The 23,483-nt window shown below is 37.3% G+C and overlaps 2 protein-coding genes across 5 annotated transcripts; one reads left to right on the forward strand and one right to left on the reverse strand.

Moving 5' to 3' along the window:
• Nucleotides 1–9,650: 9,650 nt before the first annotated feature.
• Nucleotides 9,651–17,187, forward strand: LOC104242494 (protein CLT2, chloroplastic). 3 transcript variants are annotated; one of them, XR_011406959.1, is made up of 11 exons: nt 9,652–10,102; nt 11,940–12,085; nt 12,376–12,413; nt 13,418–13,533; nt 13,786–13,885; nt 13,969–14,004; nt 14,152–14,202; nt 14,937–15,060; nt 16,169–16,294; nt 16,410–16,650; nt 16,767–17,187. XR_011406959.1 is itself a non-coding variant. In XM_009797550.2 (10 exons), the coding sequence occupies exons 1-10, from the start codon at nt 9,720–9,722 to the stop codon at nt 16,562–16,564; spliced, it is 1,275 nt and encodes a 424-aa protein (XP_009795852.1). In that variant the 5' UTR covers nt 9,652–9,719; the 3' UTR covers nt 16,565–17,187. The 3 variants fall into 3 exon arrangements, 2 of the variants coding, with proteins under 2 accessions (XP_009795853.1, XP_009795852.1); XM_009797550.2 differs by having other exon boundaries at nt 16,410–17,187; XM_009797551.2 differs by lacking the exons at nt 16,169–16,294; nt 16,410–16,650; nt 16,767–17,187 and having other exon boundaries at nt 9,651–10,102; nt 14,363–15,024.
• A 4,237-nt stretch (nt 17,188–21,424) lies between these two features.
• On the reverse strand, nt 21,425–23,147 carry LOC138889169 (uncharacterized). 2 transcript variants are annotated; one of them, XM_070172271.1, is made up of 5 exons: nt 23,019–23,147; nt 22,808–22,948; nt 22,372–22,526; nt 22,066–22,189; nt 21,425–21,555 (listed from the first exon to the last, which is right to left on the reverse strand). In XM_070172271.1, exons 3-5 carry the CDS (start codon nt 22,479–22,481, stop codon nt 21,544–21,546), a joined length of 246 nt encoding a protein of 81 aa, XP_070028372.1. In that variant the 5' UTR covers nt 22,482–22,526; nt 22,808–22,948; nt 23,019–23,147; the 3' UTR covers nt 21,425–21,543. The 2 variants fall into 2 exon arrangements, with proteins under 2 accessions (XP_070028372.1, XP_070028371.1); XM_070172270.1 differs by lacking the exon at nt 23,019–23,147 and having other exon boundaries at nt 22,372–22,644; nt 22,808–22,985.
• Between the last annotated feature and the right edge of the window lie 336 nt (nt 23,148–23,483).

The following is a 23,483-nucleotide window of genomic DNA, read 5'->3' on the forward strand; positions in this document are numbered from 1 at the left end:
TCTTCAACTTTATTCAGACTGATATATGACTATATGTTAATCGGCGGGCTAATGGACTCAATATTGTGTTACTGTTAGCATCTTTTAAAAGAACTGCTAGTGTTACTGTTAGCATCTTTTAGCTGCTGCAAGACCTCAAACTTGTTGAATGTTGTGTATTTGTATTTATGGTTTGGCTATTCAGGTGTTCTTGGCATTGGCAGTGTGTAAATATAATCGGCACAGTGCAATTGGCTGTTCAGGTGTTCCTGATGTTGCTGTTGCATCTTAGTTACAATTGCAGCTTGGCAGTGTGTAAATGTTTGGCTGTTCAGGTGTTCTGCAGATGGTTTGGTTGTTCAGGTGTTCTGCAGATACTTGTTACATAGCTTGTTCTGCAGATGCTTGTTACATGTTGTGCAGGTGTTCTGAATGCTAGTCATCTCTTCTAAAGAATGACAAGAATAATTCTGATTTTTCTTACTTGGTTGAAGATCTATTAGCTTGGCTGCAGATGCTTGTTCCATGGCCTGAAGCCTTCAGTCTAATTCTGTTGTGTGCCTGTGTCTGTTTAAGACTGAAGGCACAACTGCATTTGTTACTAATTGTAATTTTCATTCACAACTGCAAGCCTAAATTCAAGCTGATCTTCCCTCCTATAACAGTGTAAACAATCTAGTAAGTAAATTTTTTCCTCATCCCTATAACATAATAGTATGCATGCAGCCTATTAAAGATCAGAAAACTAATAAGGTGATGAGAACTAACAGGTCCAAGCAGGCAAGAATGCACGCCCAGTTACAGACCACAAGAATAACCAAAAGGTGCTATATTTGGCAATTTCCTTTTAAGGACTAAGATTTCTTCAACTGGTTGTGGTTTTTCAAGAAACGACTTTGCTTTCTTAATGTAAAGTCTTGACACGTCTATATGAAAAAGCAGCTTAATATTGAAGCAGAAATTTCATATTGAAGCAGTATTGAAATTTAATATTGAAGCAGAAATTTCAGTAGTTGACGCGTCAATATTTTAAATTTTACTCATTAATGTATCAAACTGAAACCGTACTGGAATCGTGCCGAACCAAAATAAGAAATACCGAACCGTACCAAAATATTTTGGTACGGTATTTAGTACACACAATTGATAAACCGAATACCGAAATACCGAACCGAAATTCTTAAATACCGAACCGAAATACCGAATGCCCACACCTAACGTGACGAGCTCCGGGCTGGTAGGGCACCGAGTGATGACTGGCCCCGCTGAGATCCATGATGACCATGACCCGAAGATGCCCCGCGATACTCTGGACGGGCTGGCTGAGCAGGCCTGAAAGAACGACCTCTACCATACTGGAATTGGCCCCTCGAAGGAGCACCACTATAACTGCCCAATCCTTGAGGCCTCTTGGCCTCCCTCTCCTCTCGATCCTGACGACGAACTATCTTAATCTCGCGAATGATATCAACCACCTCCTCGAACATAGCACCCAACACCCTCTCTCGGGTCATAAGAATATGGAGATGATAGTTAAGGCCATCAACAAATCTCCTGATCCTCTCACGATCTGTCGGAACCATCCAGACGGCATAACGAGCCAACTCAGAAAACCTCGACTCATACTGTGACATAGTCATTCCCCCTGTTGCAACCACTCAAACTGTCTACGCAGATCCTCTCTGCGGGACTGTGGTACATACTTCTCCAAGAAAAGAGTGGAGAACTGCTGCCAAGTAAGGGGCGCCGCACCAACCGGCCTACGCCTCCCATACGCCTCCCACCAAGTGAAGGCAGCCCTAGAAAACTGAAAAGTAGTAAATGCCACACCACTAGACTCAAGAATCCCTGCTGTACAGAGCATCCGCTGACACTTATCTAGAAAACCCTGGTCATCCTCGCCCTCAGCACCACTGAATGACGGAGGTTGGAGTCTACCAAACCTCTCAAGACGACGTTGCTCATCATCCGGCATAACTGGCACCACAAACTCCTGAGCTGGTGCACCCGGCTGGTCTGGAGGTGCCCCCGGCGTCTGAAGTCCATGCACTACCTGCTCAGGTGCGCGAGCAGCGGGGGTCTGATTACCTCCCTCGGCCTATGAAGTAGCTGCTGCTGTAGTGGCTGAAACTGCCTGAGCCAGGCCAGTGCAAACTGTCAAGATCTGTGCCAAGGCCTCCTGTAGACCAGGAATCATGATAGCCACAGCTGGTGCCTGAACTGGTGTTGTTAGAGCATCCATAGCTGGAGCCTGATCCGGAGCTAGGGCAGCTGGTGGATCTACAGGTGCTGCCCTCGCTGCTTTGCCACGACCACGGCCGCATCCACGGCCTCTGGTGGTCTCAACTGGTGGTCGTCCACCTCATCCGGTAGCTCGCGTCCTCACCATCTGTGAGAAAATATGATAACAGAAGTTTAGTACTCGGACCACAAGTTCGCACGACAAGAATTTCAAGAATATGTAGTTTTTTCCTAAAGGTTCTACAGCCTCTCGAGGATAAATACAGACATCTCCGCACCGATCTGCAAAACTCTAATAAACCTGCTCATGACTCGTGAGACCTATGTAACCTAGGCTCTGATACCAACTTGTCACGACCCAATTCCTGAACCCGATCGCGATGGCGCCTTTCGTGAAGACAAGGCCAGCCAAACCAAACAGAACACCTCTTTTAAATAGTTAAATATCATAAATAGTTCTAAAGCATGATATAATATCCATAATTTGCGGAATTAACGATAACCTCAGTAAGAACCGTTCCGACACAGCCCAAACCAGGGTGTCACAAGTCATGAGCAACTAAGAAATCCGGATACAAGTTTACTGAACACTAAATCCGATACAATAGATCTAAGAACATGAAAATGATAAAATAAGGGAGGCACGGGGTTGTGGACGCCAACAGCTACTTCGTAGTCTCTGAATCACTGCCTGGACTGGGAGGATCAACACTCAGGAGCGGACTCTGCGATGCCTAAATCTGCACACAAGGTGCAGGAAGTAATGTGAGTACTTCGACTCAGTGAGTAATAATTATAAATAATGGCTTAAAGTATGAAAACACGTAAGGCACCAAGCAATCCTATATCAAAGCAGTAAAAATCATGTAAAGTAGTAAATCAGTGAGGAAGTCAAGTGAAATCTCTTTAAATCAGGTAAAACAGGTAATTTGGCATGTAAATAACGAGTAGAAATCTGCCCCTTGGGCACAGTATCAATCACTCAGAACAGTATCAGTTCCCCGGGCTCACTCTCATCACTAGTGCTCATTCTCAGCTCTCGACCCATGTATCTCTCATAATAACAACAATTAGAATAACTGTTGCGGCGTGCAGCCCAATCCGTACATCGTTGCGGCGTGCAGCCCGATCCATATAGATAGTTGACTGCGCTCACTGGGGGTGTGCAGACTCCGGAGGGGCTCTTACAGCCCAAGCGCTATATTGCTGCGGCGTGCAGCACGATCCATATAAGTATTGTTGTGGCGTGCAGCTCGATCCATAACATATATAATATCCTCACCATTGGGTTCTCAACCCCTCTCAGTCCTTAACCTTACAGCCTCTCGGGCACAATAACAGGAGATAGGGATCTCAGCCCACAAATTCCTCTCATTTAGGAATAGTATGATAAAACTAGCTCGAATCGTTTAAAACAGATAGAAACATGACTGAGGATATGATTTTTTAATAAGTATAGCGAGGAAAATCAGTCAAAATCCCCGAAGGGTTCAGATAGTTGGCACGGAGCCCAAATATGGTAATCAGCCCAAATCATGATGATAACAAATAAAATTTCAATCAAATACACGGTAAAAATCATCAATCGGTACGGACCAAGTCACAATCCCCAGTAGTAAAAGACCTCACGCTCATCATCCAGCGCGTGTCTCACCTCAATATAGCACTACGATGTGCAATCCGGGGTCTCAAACCCTCAGGATATCATTTACAATCATTACTCACCTCGAACCGGCTAATTCTCTAGCTCGCGATGCCTTTGCCCCTTGAATTGGCCTCCACGCACGTCGAATCTATCCAAAATCAGAACGAATACGTCACAATATGCTAAAGGAACAAAGCCCAAGCAAAAACATTCGAAAAATATCAAAAATCCCGAAATTAGCAAAACCCGAGCCCCGGGTCCACATCTCGGAATCGGGTAAAATTTATATTTTCAGAATTCTCATACCCTAATGAGTCTAACCATACCAAAATTATCTAATTCCGGTACCATTTGGTCCTTCAAATCATCATTTTATATTTTTGAAAGGTTTCACAATTTTCTTCCCAAATTCCATCCCAAATCATGAATTAAATGATGAATTCAATGATAGATTCATGTACTCTAGCCAAATCTGAGTTAGAATCACTTACCCCGATGAATTTCTTGAAAAACCTTCGAAAATCGCCAAAATCCGAGCTCTCTAGGTCAAAATATTAAATAAAACCCAAAACCTCGTATATATAGAGTACCCCTCATATCTCAGCCTCCGCGGTCCACACAGAACCACTGCAGTCCGCGCAAAAGCACCGCGGTCCGCACAGAACCACCGCGGTCCGCACAAAAGCACTATGGTCCGCACAAAACCACCGCGGTCCGCACAAAACCACTGCGGCCGCACTTCATTTTGTGCGGTCTGCACAGCACATACCGTGGCCGCACTTCCTTTTGTGCGGTCCGCGCGGGTGGGTTCCGAGGCCTGCAACCCTTCTGGACCTGCTACAGCTATGGTTTTTGGCCTAAAACATCCCGGAACCTACCCGAAACTCCTGGAATTCCAAACTAATTGCACCAACATATCTCATGACATCGTTCAAACTTGTTCAAAACCTCGGGACGCTCACAACAACATCAAATCACCAATTTAACAGGGGATTCAAGCCTAAGAACTCCAAGAACTTAAATTATGTTTTCGATCAAAAGTCTATCAAATCTCACCCGAATGACCTGAAATTTTGTACACATATCCCAAATGACACAACGAAGCTACTGCAACTCTCAGAATTCCTTTCTGACCCCTATATCAAAAATCTCGCCTATCAATCGGAAATCGCCAAACTATCAACTTCGTTAATTCAAGCCTAAATCTTCTCTACAACTCCAAAACCCATTCCGGTCGCGCTCCTAAGTCACAAATCACCTCCCGAAGCTAACCGAACCATCAGAACTCACATCCGAGCCTTCTAACACATAAGTCAACGTCCGGTTGACTTTTTCCAACTTAAGCCTTCTTAAAAGAGGCTAAGTGTCTCATTTCTTACCAAAATCCTCTCCGAAATCAAACTAATCAACCCGATCACATAGAACATGGATGACGAAGCATAGAGAAGCTGAAATGGGGGAAAAACGGAGCGGTAACTCATGAGACGACTGGTCGAGTCGTCACAATAGGTGTTCGTAACACGCAACGGAAGACAATAACAATCCTAGGCAGATCTTTTCGTGTTTAAAATTTATTTACATGTCAAAGATCGAATCTAAGACGTACCTGGTAAAGAGAGCCTCATTTCAGAATTTTCTTCAATAGTGCGAAGACTCTATGCGTATCCACACCGAGACCGATCATTGTTATCAACTCTTTGATCAACGAAACCCGCAAACAAATTGAACGAACTATTGTGCTAAAGTTCTTCTCAAAAACCGTAGCCAATGTGAAAGACCAAGAAACTAAATTTTCTTGTCAAGAGTATTTCTTGACTCTTTCAATATCTCTGCGTGTGGCAAACCTATTATACGTTTTATATGTTGTAGGTCTAGGTTTTCTATAAACCTTCTTCATACATATATATATATATATATATATATATATATATATATATATATATATATATATATATATATATATATATATATATATATATATATATATGTATATGTATGTATGTATATGTACTAGTACTACCTTAGTAATCCCTTTTCCAATACAATGAGGAAAAATCAGAGGCGGTGACTTTGTGCAAGTCTAATGCCAAACGTAATTTCCAATTGAAATTGGAATCCCTTGACAAATGGGTATCATGTTTGCCGACAAGTCCTTTTGGACTCTTACGCTACTTAATCCAATTCAAAATTGGATTACAAGCATAATTAATATTATATATACAACTTTTGTGCAATATCAATTATATTGTATATATCACATATATATTTCAATCAAGAGATATATTTTAATTTTCTATTCCAAATAGAAAAGTTTAATTTGTTCACAATATTAATTATATCCTCTGTGCTAGCAAAGAATATAATAATATTTCATTTGGACTAATAATTAAATTTATTTGACTAATTAAATTATTTAATTTAATTATCAAATAATAAAGTAATTAATCCTTTAGCAAAGATCAGAACACTCGTTAGTGTGCGACCCCATAGGTTCAATACTAAGCTAGTAGTAAATTGATCACATCAATATACTAATCAAGGGTGGCGTCTAGCAACCCTCCTTAATGACCGGATAGCATGAAGTATACAATTTACTCTCAAGAACCTGTAGAAGAATAATGTATTAATTCCTTTCGTCCTTATAGCTCCGAGTCACCCTAGGATATGGTTCTACTGTCAAATCCTAATATGTGACCAACTATGTGCTCATGTCAAATATAATCGACCATCGACTAACCTAAGAAACTCATTTCTTCTTTCATTCAATTGCTCTGGCCAAGGTCTTAATTGGTCGTTTATAATTCATGAAAATATGGAGCTTAAACTCATTACCAAGAGTTGACAGATTCCATCTTGATCAATCACTAATTCGACAAGCATTTAATCATGCCCATTATCCTTTCAACTATCGCCCTAGGGCCATAGGTGTCTGGTATCAAAGAACAATAAATAACTTGTCAATTACTATGACGATCTCAGGTCAAAGTAAACTTTTACATTACATTCTTCAAGAGAATATCCTATTGGCAGTTTATGGTAATTCTAACCATTAGGAATTATCCAATGAGTCGGTTCAATGATCATATCTCTATATGCATCATCTATCTATATAATTTAGTTAATGAGATCAACTAATCTTTATCTCATAAAGACGATCATATAAATATTGATCTAACCGGATTACTAATGTTCAAATTAATAATCCTACGATCAAGAACAAATTTAGATTAAGTTGTAAGAGACTTTACTCTCATTATCATGATCTCCATTACGATGACAAGTCTCAAAATTTAATCAAGGACCTTATTAAATTAATCAAACAATTAATAATAACTATGATAAAAGAATACCAAATGCCATATATTTTTATATCAAATAACGTTCACAAAAATATGTTCAAATCATCAAATATGATATTGGATCTAGGGCATATCTACTATATCCCTAATGACCACGCCCACCTTCTCCCGAATATCTTCATTCTTAATCCTATCCATCTTAGAATGTTTGCATATCCACCTCAACATCCTCATTTCTACTACTTTCATCTTCTGGATGTGTGAGTTCTTAACCGGCCAACACTCAGTCCCGTACAACATGGAAACCTAACCACTGCTTTATAAAACTTACCTTTTAGTAACAATGGCACTTTCTTGTCACACAGGACTCCCGACGCTAACCTCCACTTCATCCACCCCACCCCTATACGGTGTGTGATATCCCCGTCGATCTCCCCAATCCCTTGAATAACCGACCCAAGATACTTGAAACTACCCCTCTTGGGAATGACTTGAGAGTCAAGCCTCACGTCCACTCCCACTTCCGTCGGCTCGACGCCAAATTTGCACTCGAGGTACTCCGTGTTAGTCCTGCTCAACTTGATACCCTTAGATTCAAGGGCATGTCTCCAAACCTCCAGTCTCTCGTTGACGCCGCCTCGTGTCTCATCAATCAGAACTATGTCATGAGTAAATAGCATACACCATGGCACCTTCCCTTGAATATGATGAGTCAGCGCATCCATCACCAAGGTAAATACGAATGGGCTGAGCGCAGATCCTTGATACAACTCCATAACAACTGAAAAATACTCTGAGTCGCCTCCTACTATTTGAATCAATGATATGAAATTAAGAGTTGAGATAGTTGTAAAGAGAAATAATTTTCATTCACAAGTGAATAATTATTTTTCGCCCTTCCATTAATATGATCCTTGGAACTATCAAATACTCTCAAACATAATTTTCCTAGTTTTTTGTGGCACCAAACACGCCAGAAAGGGACGGTTTCTATGAAAACATGCGAAATATCAGAAGGTATCTGCCAATTCTATCGTGCTAAAAGGAATAATCAAAGACAAAAGTTGTCAAAATCTGCACCAAGCAGTCAAGCACAACGTCGAGTTCCACGTTTGCAGCGGCGGATCCAGAATTTTTATGCTGCGGGAACTTATTATTGTGCTCAATCAGTGCCCCCTAAAGGCTTTTACTGTTAAGGATGCAATTGCTTTAAAATTGACTATTTTCAAAATATATACGTATATATATACTGAATTTCAGCCGAAGTTTATGGGACCCCTCGCCCACATACATGGGTCCGCCTCTGCACGTTGGGTACTATGATAATATATGGATATATAGATGCTATCATTATTTGAAACAAAAAACACAAATATAATTAAAGTTGTCACAAATTTTTTAACACATGTTTTTAGATGAATTGAAAGATAAACAAAATACAAGCCACATAAGAATACGGTTGAAGAGATCGAAAATGACTAATAAGGAATAAAAATGAAACACGGGTGCACATTTTCCATATGCTTTTATATTTGCTTGATTCATTTGTAATTTTCTGTGAACTTTTTCACGTGGTTCTTGGTCATTTGAGATATTTTTATAGATGAGAAAAGGAAGGAAAAAAATATGAGGGGATTATAAAGTGAAAAATTGAACCCAACCTAATGAAGTTCAGTTAACAAATTAAATGGACTAATAAGATATTTCGGTCATTAATCATAGGCGGACTTGGTATTTGAAGATTATGGGTGCATTTTTGAATTAAATCAAAATCTGCTTTATATACAGGACGTCACTGATAATATATCACTATAGAAATATATACATATATACATGAATTTTTGTCGAACTTTACGGGTGTCGGTGACCTCTCTTGGTATAATATAGGTCCGCGTCACCTGATACTTGTTTATCGAAAAGAAAGGAAAACATTAATCCTCCATTCTTCCAAATTAGTTGTCATGTTTCACTTCTCGAGAGTTAATTTGACTAAGTTTCGAAGCTAAATTAGATTAGATCAACTATATAAAAAGTAGTACAAGTAGCAATTATTCTCATGTCAATATGATAAAAATTATATATTTCAAAATATTGGCAAAGTTCATATAGTTTGACTCTTGAGATGCCAAATGTGACAACTAATTTGGGACGGAGGGGGTGATTTCTTTTCTGAAACAAACAAACTAAGCGTGTATTTAGTAATGATGCCAATTATTTTCTGAATATTTTCAGAAAATAAGTTATTACTATATTTTTCAAAACGCATTCAAACGTGAAAAACATTTTTTTATTAAAAGAAAAAATATGTCTTTTTCGCTTATATTTTTCTCCAATGATCCATTTGAAATATTTTTAAAATTTTAAAGAGTGTTGGATAGTAAATAGAATTTATAGTGAAGAATAATTTTCGAAAAACATTTTCACCCTATATAATTTCACGTTCAAAACAAATGGGACCCCAAATAGTAGTTATAAGGTTTGAATTTCCCTGGTGTAGTAGGTAAGCTATCAGTGAGCTTTCCTCATTCACATTCACCTAACGAAACAGCAAATTCATGGAGTCTCGCTCTCTAACAATTCGCGCCAAATTCCCAAACCATTTCCACATTTCATCATCTCTTCCTCGTCTGGCCATTATCAATATACCAAACCCTAAATTTCTCTTCATATTGTCTTCTTCTCCGATGCCTCTTCTTACATCTTCACGGCGACTTCAAATCCACCGCAGAAGGACCTCTTTTTCACGGCAGTTCTCGAATTCGAGCTCAAAATTTGCCGCACGCGCCGTGGGAAGTGATTCGAATGTGACTAGAGAGCTAATCATTTTGAACTCTGCTTTAACTCTGGTGCTTGGGGTTGCGAATCGTGTACTTTACAAACTTGCCCTTGTTCCTATGAAAGAATACCCCTTTTTTCTAGCTCAGGTTACCACTTTTGGGTGAGTTTTATAATTTATTCTTACAATTATAGTGTGATCACCTATATACCTCATTTACCTGTGGGATATGATTTGGTTTTTGTACCTTCAAAATTAGAGTTCTTTCTAGAACTATTTTAGAGGTTATTTGGGTAAGCTTATAAGCTGGTCAAACTGCTCATAATCACTTTTATGAATTTAAATTTAAAAGATCAGTTTCAATTAGCTAACCCAAACAGGCTCTTAATACTTTCTCCAACTTAAAAAGAACGATACTTACTATTTGAAGAGTGTGATTGTTTTTCTTTTTTTCCTTTGACTACAACCTTTTCATTCATTTTATAAAATTAATGATAAAAGATTGTGATGTATAATGTTTCTTTCTCTGAATTTGTAAATTTTATTTTTAAACCTATATTTGATTTGAGATAAAAAAATATATATTTAGTAATTTGACCTCTACTTAATACTGGATTCTTTAAGAGTATATTGTAGACTTGCCTAGAGATATTTTTCAGCCTAGATTTCAACGTGGCTATGAGTATTGTGAAGAAAATGCCAGAAGTTTTAAGTTGTATGAATCTCTTGGTTTGACTTCGAAATTGTACTTCCACTTAATGACTTGTATTAACTATTTATGAATTATGAAATGTATGCCTAGTTACCTTAGGTTAAATTAAATTGCAATTACATGGTAGATATAAATCTTTGGTGGTACAAGCTTTCTTTTAACTATAGCATAGTGTCCACGGTAGCTAATCAAGAAATATAATAAGTAAATTTGCAATTACTACATGTTGTCCCTAAATGACCTTGCAGAGATCTCCATAATCAGCTCCCCCAACATTGAAAATAACGTCTTTAGGGCAAAAACTTCCACTTTGAAGTACCTTAAGAACAATGGAGAATACTCCGTTTGTTACCATTTATAGAGAGGTATTTGACAGGGTGCGGAGTTTAAGAGGTTAATTTGACCTATATATCATATCGGTAATGGTAGAAGAAAAAAATAGTTTTATAGAGAAAACATCACATCAAAATTGAAATTTTTATTGGATGCGTGAATTTCTTAATCTTGAAAGTTGTGACTTCTTTTTAGAAGAGGAACTGTGACAAATATTCTGGAACTTTTCAAATTGAGAAGAGTATAAGATAAATTGGAACGGAGTAACACTAACATCTTTAGTCCTACGTTTCACTTTGAAAAATCATTTTAAGACCAAAGAAGGAAGAGGATGAGGTGACATGTAATAAGTTTGTTACCTTTTACATGTAAAAAACTGTTCCAACCTTAGCATGTGAGTAGAGACACTATTTTCTTGACCCGTTTGATTTAGTAATTCATCGATCACCTATTGCATTTTCGAAGCCCAAAATTACAACTGGACATTGTTCCTAGTAAATTTCTTTTGCATTGAAGATGCTGGGATTGGAATGTTGAATAACTAGTGTAATACCGGTTATATCTCTCTATCATTGATTGCTAGAGACCAAGTTTCCATGCAGTTGCACAAGTGCAAATACATGGCTCTATGCCGTCATGTCTCATATTCTAGCATGTCAGAATAATGTAAGTTATTAACAGGTTTTGACCTAACTTAGATGGGTAGGCAAATAAATGACAGGTGAATATTTGAGTCTTCGGGGGCAGCATTTGCCTACATTCAAGTCGATGACAAGCTGAGAAGATGATCTAAATTAAAACACTAAAATATGTTTGTCAAAACAGGTTCTGAGAAACATGTAACTTTGACTTTTATTCTGAAATGCCATGATTTAATTGAGCTTTTTGATCCTGGTTAATTGCTATTTGTTATACTATGTAGAGACTGATAGTAATGTGGTTCATTAACTTCAGGTACTTGGCTATTTACTTATCCATATTGTATGCGAGATATCATGCTGGTATTGTAACTGACGAGATGGTGGCCTATCCAAAATCACGCTTTTTGCTCATTGGTTTCCTTGAAGCCCTGGGGGTTATTTCTGGAATGTATGCTGGAGGTATTACATTGTACTTAGGAAAGTTCTAGGATAATAAATTAACTGTTGCCCCTCCCTGTCTAGATTAATATCTCTGCCTGCTTTGGAAAAAACATTTAGTTTAGATCCTTTATGTGTTCTGCTTTCTTACTCTAAACTCTCGTCTTCCCACAATGATTAGACTTTTCTCATTTTTTTTGCTGCTTGATATGAACCTGAAAAACAATAGTAAGCTCCACTGAGAAATGAATATAAATGATTCAATCAGTTAAGAAGTTATTTCTGATCGCTTGCTTTTTGATATTTTACAGCAATGCTTCCTGGACCAGCCATACCGATACTTAATCAGGTAATGTCAACAATAGTAGCTTCCCTTTATTGCCAAAAAACATATGAGTGGTTCACAATTTATCTTTCCATTTACAGTAGATTTCCTAGAGGGTTGACAGTGGGACACCCTTTTCTGGTGGAATGACACGTTCAATGCATCCTTGATTTTCCTTTAGCATCTACAAAATGCCATTAGAACTTATTACTCCATTATAGTAGCTGTTGGATGAGGATTAAATGCATGCCCAGTGACTCGGATTAAATGTATAGATATGTAAAAATTAGCATTTAAGCTGTCTTGAATATGTATTAGGCTCCTCAATATCAAAGAAGTCGTGAAATACCTTTAAACAAAAATTCCCAAAGGAAGAGGAAAAATAACTTATATAAACATAATGGTTTATCCATATAGGTCACGTATTTGGGAGCATTTTGTTAGAGATAAGTAACTGTTATCAGCATTTATTGTTCAATGAAACAAGCTATTGTCTTAGTAAACTGAGAAATTACCCAGAAGATGACCCAGTACTGTTAAATCTTTTTCTTTGTTTCCTTGTAACTTGCATCAGATATATGTATTTTGCAGTCCTCCCCCCCCCCCCCCAAAGAAAAAGTAACGAGAGGGAGAGAGTAATAGGATTTCTTATGTTTTAGGAAAACAGTGTCTGTATGAAATTATCTAGTTTATCAGTCTATGAAACTGGATATCTGGAGGTGATCAGCAAAGTATTAAATATATTGACGCTACTGTTATGATTTGGAGTCCAAGGATTCTGCCGGCACAGTGTCAGGTAGTAGTTTACTCATTTCAATGCCTTGATGGAAACACTTTGTTTTATTTCCTCTTACTTGTTAATGGATTCATGGATTGGGAATAGGTTCTGTAACTTGCTGAAAATTCATGTCTTAACCAACTTCAACAAGTAGAGTTATAATTGCATCCTGAAGATCGCTTAACAAAGATCTCACTCGTCCGTAGAAGAAGCAAAACAAGATTGCTTAGCAAAGACCTTTCTATTGCAGACCTTCTTGGTGTGGCAGTTGGCTCTCTCTGTTTTCATACTTGGGCGAAGATACTCGATGAATCAGATAGGCGGATGCTTACTGGTGGTTGCTGGAGTGGTACTAGCCGTAACAAGGTCCAACACTCTGCTGGAGGGAACCTACAATATTTCACTTCTATTGACAGAGACGTTTGGGAACATGCAGAGCTTATAACATATATTCCTGTTTTCTTTCTCGTTACTTAGCTACTTCCTATGGCTGATCCTTTCGGCAAATGAGCTGTTATAGATAGTGATAGGAAATTGTTCTGCATGATCAAGCAACTCACTATTTCTGTATGCTATTCTGCTTTTATTTACCTTGGCTTTTGTCCTTGTGGAATGCAGTGGACCAGACTCCAATCAGATGCTGGCAGGAATCGCATTTGTTTGGCCAGTATTGATGGTTGCTTCGAGTGCATTCCAAGCCGCTGCGTCTGTTATTAAGGTATTCAGTAAATCATGGTATACCAAATTACCAGTAGCAGTCTGGATCCTTAGATAATCATTTTAAGGGCTTTGAATGTGTAGGAGTTTGTTTTTATTGATGCTGCCAGCAGACTCAAGGTGCATAGCTCTTGTACAGAGTTTCGTTTTTGTGTGCCTTCACTTAGCTTTGAATACGGGATGCTCCAAAGATACTCCATTGGTCTCTTTTCAATTCTGTTGGTAATGCATAATGCACAGTCCTGATAAATCTTACAATTTATCCAGGGGAAGGTGCTAGATATTTTTGTCGTCAATTCTTTTGGATCTGCATTCCAGGTAATTGTATGAGTAAGAGAAATTTTGATACACTAACTTTTCGTTCTGACAATTCTTCAGGGTTATTTACTTTAGAGTTTAGAGTTGAATGCTTACATATATACTGATTTAATTAGCCTTAACCAAATACCAATTAGTGGCTCTTCTGTTGACTTGGTAGTATTCACATTCAGCACCATTCTTCAATTCCAGAAGTCAAGTGGAACTAAATACCAACTGCTGGCTTTTGTATGACATAGTTGTAATCACATTCAGCACCATTTCTTCAATTCCAGCAGTCAACTGGAAGATAAAGATACTTCTTTGCGCAGGTGTTGTCTTGAACATGAAATCTAGTTCTTTCACTGAAGTTTCATTGGCAGTTATGCAAGAGCTCATGGCTAACGGTTTTAATGATAGAGAGAAGAAATGCTTGAAAGATTGCAGTACAATATGCAAAATCTCTTTTTAGTTTTGACTGGATCCTGAGATGTTTTTCATAGACTTACAAGCCACTCTAACCCTTTATGCTCCTCAATTTCAATTTATGCTGTTGCTGAAGTGTTATTGCAGAATCAATTATAGTTATTAAAATGACATTGCACTTATAGACAATTGATATGTTAGTAGAGAATTGCTTCTTCTATACATATGTATTAGACACTCACACACATATCAGAGTGAGTTGATCTGTTGACTGTTCAGCAATGCTGTATTCTGAATGTTTCTTTTCGTAATATGTGTTTTATTTGTAGGCTCTTTTTGTTCTCCTTTTTCTGCCTTTTCTTTCAAACTTGAAGGGGATACCATTTTCTGAGCTCCCTTCATTTCTTAAGAGCGGTGCTGGTTGCTTCTTCAACATAGGGAACAATATTTCAGGTACAATCTCTGTTCTCTTGGACCTATATGTTGCTTGCATAAAAGGACAATGGCATCATTTCAGGATTTGTAAAGTGAGTTCGTGAAGGTCATGATCTTCTGCAGTTAACATATTTTCTTTTAAACTCCGCATGTTTTACGCACAATATGAGAAGCTCCCCATGTCTCCCCCGTAGATAGCAGTTTTAACAGGTCAGCCCCAGATGTGACCTCTGCAATCCTGCTGAGTTCAGAGTTTGATGAGGACCTTAAGTTTCTTTTTTGGGGAAGCTGGCAGGAAGGAAAAGACTTGAACCTAGAATATTTTGGCAGGAAATCTTGCTTACTATAGGCACCCGCTTTCTTCAGTCAATCACATAGAGATTTCAAGGTTATAAATGCACCCATCGGAAACAAGGGTGGAGATATTTTGGGTAGTATGGATTTATCTACTTGTTAGTTGTTAGTAGATTGCTCTAACTTACATTGTGAAAATATCCATAGAACTTGGGGGTACTGGAATAATAAAAACCAAGCACAGAAACTGGATTTAAAAACTTAATGTTGGTTGCCACTCGACGTGAATTGTATAACTGAAATCTTGCTATCATAAGGTATTCTGGAAATATAAGCTAGTTGTGTGCCTAGTTGTTTGCATATTAGTACATGTCTCTTAGGATTCAGTCCATAGCTATACTTTATCAGTGGAAACATGAAGAAGAAGAAAATTAGAATGATAGCACAAATTTCTGGTAGTTGCTCGAATTGGCCATTTACTGCTGGCATAATGTTACATTTTTTAATAAGGTAAATACTAATTTTATAAAAAATGGTGAAACCCCATATACAAAAGCCGTATACCAAAAAAATAGAGAACCTACATCAAAACCTAGTTCTCTATAAAAGAAGCCAATCTTCAAAGCATTGTTCATGTCACAAACATGTATTAGTTTCAGTAGCTCTGATGTAGAACTTAAGTAGCTAAACAAAATTTTAATTGTCTTTTCCCATAGTAGATGTGAACACGTGATTTTTTTTCTCCATAAAAGAATTATCAAGTTAGAAGCATTTTTTCCCTACATCATGGATTGATGAGTCTTACTGTCCTTTTGGCAATTCTATTGATCAGGTTGTGATGGGGCGCCGTTGCTACCCCTTCTTTACATATTTACAAATATTGCTTTCAACATATCAATTCTCAATCTTGTGAAAATCTCGACTGCTGTGATTTCATCCCTTGTTGTGATGTCATCAGGTTCTCTCTCCCTCTCACAGATGCTCCGAACACAATACTTAGAGGTGTTGTTTATATTCAATTTTTTTTGCAGTCCTATGACCAACTACATCTTTTTTCCTCTCTGCTTTTGTAGTGCCTTTATCAATGTATCTTCTCTCCATACCGCTGCCATATCTCCCAGAAGGTTCAGTTTTGAGCCCCTATTTCCTTCTCGGTAGTGCTGTCCTTCTCATTGGTCTTATCCTGTATAACATACCATGGGCTCAGAAGCAGGACAAAGAATTGTGACTCGTTCGAATCATTGCAACTGATGTCCTTCTATCAAGATTCTGGATTTAATAGTCATCATCTTGGAAAGGCATCGATCCACAAGGGTATAATCTCCATCTTCTAAGATGCATTGTTCCCTGGTCAAATGGTGCGGCCTACCAGCACAATGGATTTAACAATGTCATTAATTGACTAATCCTACTACCGGATGTCATCACAGGCTAAGGTATGGTTAATCACCACAAGCATTGACGTATTCTGGGGTGTACTTGCACTGTTAGAGTGTTTTGACATTACAAGTGGATCACAATACCAAAGGACTCTTGTTATGAAATGCCTACGGTTGACTAAAGAAATTTAATTGCTAGATCTTTTTGCTGAGGTTTTCCTGCAAAAGAGACATTTGTGTAATCTTTTTCTTTTTTTCTTTATTGGGTAAGGCACAAGATTCCAGAAATAAATTTATTCGAAGTAATTATTTCGATTGCAAAAATAGAGAAAGAAATTTACACTATGTTTGGATCATTGTTACCCATCGTTTTATAATGTATTGTATTGTACTGTATCATTTTGTGGATACAACGTTTGGATAGATTGTATCATTTGCTGTTGTTAAATAACAATTTTGTTGTTTGGTTTGACTGTATCGTATTGTACTGTAACTGATAAGTTTACTAAAATATCCTCAGTTGTTTTAAATAAAATTTATCAAGAATTACATATAAAAATAATTTAAGAAACCTCTTTAAAAAAAATCTAATAAGATGGAAAGAGATAAAGAAACGAACGGAGATTTGGATGAAAAGAATAACACAAACCAACTCCGGAAAACATGGACGTGGATAAAGTAGGTCAATAAGTTGGAGATCTGGAGTTAAAAAAAAAAAAAATAAAAGGATAAAATAGAATTATGAAGTAATAAGTAAGGACATAATTGGAAAAGAAAATACGAAATAATCCCACCACACTAAATCGATTGTTTAAAAAATTGGAGCTTTTGGTTGTTCCGGAACAATGGATTTAATAATACGATACAATCAATTTTAAATAAACAATCAAAACAAACATTGTTTCCAGATAAAATACAATAAGATACAATATGTAACAATCATCCAAACAAGTTGTTAGGCTATCAAGTAGCGAAGCGAGTTATCTATTGCCAGCTTTTCCTTTTCTGTTATTCCAGTGAAGTCTTCACCAAATGGTGAAACAAGTTATGTAATGTCATTATCTGCGAATGCTAAGAATATCGATCTGTCATTATGTTAACTTTCCTGTATCCTTTGTAATGAACAATTTACTCAGCCTTTAAACTTGTGGTATGAGCAATACCAATCACGAACTTTTGTGGAGATTAGTTATCCCTCCTCCTCCCCCACCCACCCAACAACAACACACACAAACAGATGTTCCATTTGGAACACCCTTTTATCAGATGTTCCATTTTGAATGCCCCTGTGTTATACTCACTAGATCTCGCTCCAAAACTCCTCTCAACAGAAAAGCAGAATGCATCAGCATAACAACCGAGAAGGTAAATGTGGGCTAGTAATTTGCGACTTAATAAGCATTACTGTTTAGGATAGACTTATTTTATGGAAGAGTAAGAAATATAGTTTGCGACAAGAGGGGTTGTTCAAATAGTTACAACTCCACTGTCGTGGGTTGAGTCACCAAATTAAAGGAGCAATAGCTCTTAATCAAAGGGGAGGGGAATCAACAAAAAAAAAAAAAGGTTTGCAGCTACCCATTAAAAAGTAAATACTACTCATTAAATTTATGATTATTAAAAACCTCAACAGGATGATTCTGAACATCCTCTAGAGATAATGAGATGCATTCGCACTTTTTGCCACCTTTACGCGTTTCAATAATCATACTAAACTCGCTTATTCTTACGGGAAAATTGGTTCTTGGATATGTATGCGCAATACATAACTTCCATTGCTTATGCTTTTAAAATGACTAGTCCCATGGTACACGCTGCATTGCGCATTTTCTTATATCAATAAGTAGGGGTGTTCATAGTTCGGTTTGGATCGGTTTTTCCCTAAAAAAAAATCAAACCAAGTAAGTCGGTTTTTTCAAATATTAGAACCAAACCAAACCAATTAAGTCGGTTTTTTCTTGATTCGGTTTATGTTGGTTTTTTCGGCTATTTGTTGGTTTTTTCTTAAATATAAGACATACACTACCAAACACATATTTCGGCGATCACATTTTCAACGTAACACTATCAAATCAATTGCCCTTTGAGAAATCTATTATTTACCAAGATATATTGATGATAATTGAATCAAATAGTGATGAATAATTTAAGGACTCAATTAAAAATATATTATTTTTAACATGAAATAGATTCTTACACTTAACAAAAGAAAACTACCAATCAAACTAGAATGTAAAGGTAAAGACCTGTACTAAAAGTGCAAACGATTAATATTTACTATAAAATTTTTGAAACTTTGTATAAAAGTATACATATATATAGGTGTAATAATAAATTTAAAATAGTTACTCCTATATTCGGTTTGGTTTGGTTTTTTTTTATTAAAACCAAACCAAATTTGATCGGTTTTTAAATTTCAAAACCAAAACTAAACCAAACCAAAAAGTATCGATTTTTTTGGTCGGTTTGATTTGGTTTTCGGTTTGGTTCGAGTTTTTGGATTTTTATGAACAATCCTATCAATAAGGATAGAGTTTTAAAAAATAACATAAATATTAATTAAACGGCATGTTTGATAATATATTTTTGAAAATAATGAGTGTTGGTCGCATTTAGCTAGTTCAATAAGAAAAATTTCCTACCCTACGGAAGATTTATGAAGACTTATGTGGAAATATCTTATGAAATACTTTTATCACGACTCTTCAAAAATTTGTCAAATAACAAATTAAAAATGTGAATATGTTAGTCTTTTACTGATTAATGAAGAGATTGGCCTTACAGCTCCTAAAATTTTTGATAAATAACAATAGGCGAAATATATAAATAATGATATATAAATAATGCGAAATATATAAACGACCCCTTTAAGTTGCCTTCAGCGATCAACTGAACACCTAATTTATTTATTCACAAAACAAGATTAACCAAATACCCGACCATGTCAGTCCCTTCGCGTGAAATGCACTTTCTCGGACGGGAGTTGCCTACCAAAAATTAGGTTTTTCCTTTTCTTTTCCTAAGATAATGTGGACCCCACCTAATTTACCCACATACTTCTCCTCCAATTTTCACACCGCCTAAATATCAATTATCAATTTGTTAGTTTCGGTGTATTATCAATTTGTGGGAATTGGTTCTTAAATATCAATTTGTTGGTTTCAGTCTATTATCTTTTCGCTGAATGCATTATTCCGGGACAATCTGGTATTTAGGTGGTGTAAAAATTGGAGGAGAAGGACGGGCAGAAGAAGATGAAGGAGGGGGGAGGGGAATATCATAACAAAAGGTAGCCGGAAAACATGGCTGAAAACACTGGCAAAGCGAAGGACCGCCGGATTTCGACTTTTCGGCAGGTTTCACGGCCACATCGAAAATCACCATCAACTCAAGGGAACATATAGAGCAGTAAAAAGGACATAAGCGAGGGGGTCGCCTGAAAAACGTAAATCCGGCCAGACTGATGAAAAACAATCCACAAACATGACGCAAAAACATATCTTCAGTCAGATTTGGATGTATCTAAAGTCGACCGGTTTTAATGAGGTCACCGACTTTGTAGATTTCACCGGCGTTTGAAGGCCTGTCGGTAAGGGTTCTGCCTCGACAAAACAGTGATAGGGAGAAGGGGGGAGGGTAAAGGGTGGTTGTGGTAGAAGGGGAGGTCGCCGCCTAGTCGGTCATCACCTCCGGAGGCGGCGATTGGTGCCGATGCGGCGGCACAAATGGAGGGAGAGAGGAGCCGACAGCTGCTATGTCAAAATGAGAGAGGAGATGGTAAAGAACGGTTCTTTTCTTCTTTAAATATATTTTCTTTTTGTTAATTATATATGGCAAAATTACACATGTCATTTTTTGATTGGTCTATTTGACATGTCATCGGCAAGTGCAATTCACGTATATGGTCTGTTGTACTCGGTTATTTACTTGACCTATTTAATAGCCGCTTGAAGTGTTAAAATGAAAAATGACTCGGTTGAGGTGTTTGTTGATCATCGAGGACAACTTAAAGGGACCTTTTTATGTATTTCGCCAATAACGATATAATGTTTAAAAGTATAAATGAATGATTTATGCAGATAAAACTAAATGATACAATTATTTATGTGGAGAACAGATTTTTTCTCTCTAGTACTTGCGTTTGATCTCTGTTATCTTTTAAAGTTGTTTTGGCTCTACAATTTAAGCAGCTCGCTAAGTCTCTTTGTGGATGCATATGATTAGTAAGTTTAACAGTACCAATTCATGAGCAAAATATTTGCCAACGTAACCAGAGTATACGGAAGGATTGAAATGACGAATCCTATTTCCACTGCTTATGTGCAGTTGTATGAGCACAGAAAACACTAGCATTTCCAAATTATCACTGAAAATGATCACAGGATAAAAAGAGGTTCAGATTTTCACATTACACAGAACTTTTAGATAGGCAATGCAGACCCCCAACAAGTAGCTTGTATTCAGACGTCTTAAATCTCAATGTAATGGAGATGAGAATTACCTAAAAAGAACTACAATTTCCTTTTTGATTTTGTGAACGGATTATACAACCATAAGAGGCTTCAGTTTACCTGTCTGTCCCATAATTTTCGAAAGAGAAACATACAGCCAAACCACATCCACCATGGCACATTAGCCTTGCAGCAAGAAACTTCAATCTTAACTGCTGACAACAATAACAAATACGGTGCAGATTTTGAAGCGATAAAAGTCACAAAAATTAACATCATGATGAAGTTGTACATCTTACATGAGCCAAGGAACCTCTAATCATTCCTACCTAAGTCTCTATATTCTTGGATATTGATGTACTCAAGCTTGCAGTCGTTCAATTCCTCCTCTGCAGTACATAGATATTAGAAGTTAATTTCCAGCAAGTTTCCCCTTACAAAATAAACTTATGTCCATAAACAAAAGATAGAGACAAATTATAAGCTACTACAAATTAAATGGACAAATAAGCTCCATTTTAACCGCGAGTATTACAGTTTTACTGCTTGCTTCAGGACACAAGGTTGTTCACTATACATACAAAGTCAGGGAAGAGTGGAGGGTTGTGAAGCATTGAAAATAATCACAGAACTCAGGGGCCAACAAGTTCCGTCCAATTAAATTATTGAGCTGAGTAAAAACAAGAGAATAAGCAACCATTCCAGAATATCAACATTTTATGCATTCACTAGCTCGATCATCACCTAAATGGGAATGGACAAGATTTATATATGTCTAGGGCAATTATTACATCACAGCAACGGCGAGGATTCATATATAACTCTCTCGAGCAGATCTAAACTTCGTATTCTGAAAAACTGACAAACCAAGGATATATCCAATCTCCCTAAACAATTACCTTACGCTTCTTCTGTTGTTTGATTCCAGCGCTGCCGTTATCAAAGTTTGCTGATTGTTCAGAAGCATCCCCTAAAGGCAAACTTTTTATCTCGTCATAGAAACTATCTGTCTGCCCAAGCAACCTAGCACAATTAAAGGGAAGAGATTAGCGTCCATTTAACAAAAAAACAGAGCTCCACCTAATCTTCCGGCACTCTCCAGACTACGCATACATTAAGTTTCTACGTGAAATGATCAAGACTGACCATACAGTGCTTTTCTTTTTAATTAGTAAGACTGATCATACAGTTCCTACAAAACTTACCCATTTCTTGACTTCTTCAGATGTTTCATTTTCTTTTTTTCCAACTTTGTGAGAGGGGCACGAGCAAACGTCTCCTCTTCTTGTCGTGCACGTTCTTCCATTTTAGCCATGTACTCTCTGAGTTCTCTACTTTCAGTTCCAACAACTTCTCTTACCTGTATTTTTCACCGAAAGCAATAGTAAAATACAGGAGGGGACATTACATTTTATCTTCTTCCATAGGAGCAGGTACAAGTTTGGGGGGTCGATATACATTGCTGCCATCCTGTAGCTCTAGACAAGAAACATTCAACCATCTCTTTTATTTTAGGAAATCATATGGGAGATTGAGAGAGTAAAATCATAACTTCAACTTTTTGAACTGCTAATGATCGAGTCAAGTCTTTGAACAGGAAGAGGAAAAAGGAAGTAAAATGGTCAAGTACCAATCACCCACCTCTGTGCCACGTGTTTTAATTTACTAACAAGCAAAGCAAATCAGGATTTGGACGATACGTCCTCCTTCTGGGTATCTGTTCCATTCTCACTTGTGAGCTTCTGAATTTGATACTGTAGTTTCTTGTCGATGGGGGAAAATCTGCACAACTGCAATTAGGAGCAGAAAACTACCCAAGAGGAGCTGGAAAGAGGGAAGAGCTTCAACATACCTTCTCCAAAAACAATCAATTGAGAATCCTTTTGCCTTGCGAAGCAGATAATAGACAAGTGATTGGCAATAATTCAGAAGTAGCAGATGCTTCGTTTCAAGGTAACTTATTCCTTCTGCTGACCCGCTTTCACCTCAAGACAAATTAATTGCATCGGGATTTTGGAAGAAGAAACAAATACTAAGTGATTTGCCGCTAATTGACTCAAATATTACTGGCAATAGATTAATGGCAATTGAAAGACATAGCCATTAAACTTAGTTTAATAGGAATCCAACTTTTATTATTTTATACTCCCTCCAACTTTTTTCCTCTTTAACTTTCATTCCCGCTCACCCATTCCCTCCTTGTAAACCACAAAAAGTACCCACTAAATTCAACTCTAATTCAGCCACCAATTCCCTTACTGACTATCATCCGGCTATCACCAATTCATCTCTCTCTTTTATATATATATATATATAG

Source organism: Nicotiana sylvestris, chromosome 4 (assembly GCF_000393655.2).
Source record: "Nicotiana sylvestris chromosome 4, ASM39365v2, whole genome shotgun sequence".
Taxonomy (NCBI): domain Eukaryota; kingdom Viridiplantae; phylum Streptophyta; class Magnoliopsida; order Solanales; family Solanaceae; genus Nicotiana; species Nicotiana sylvestris.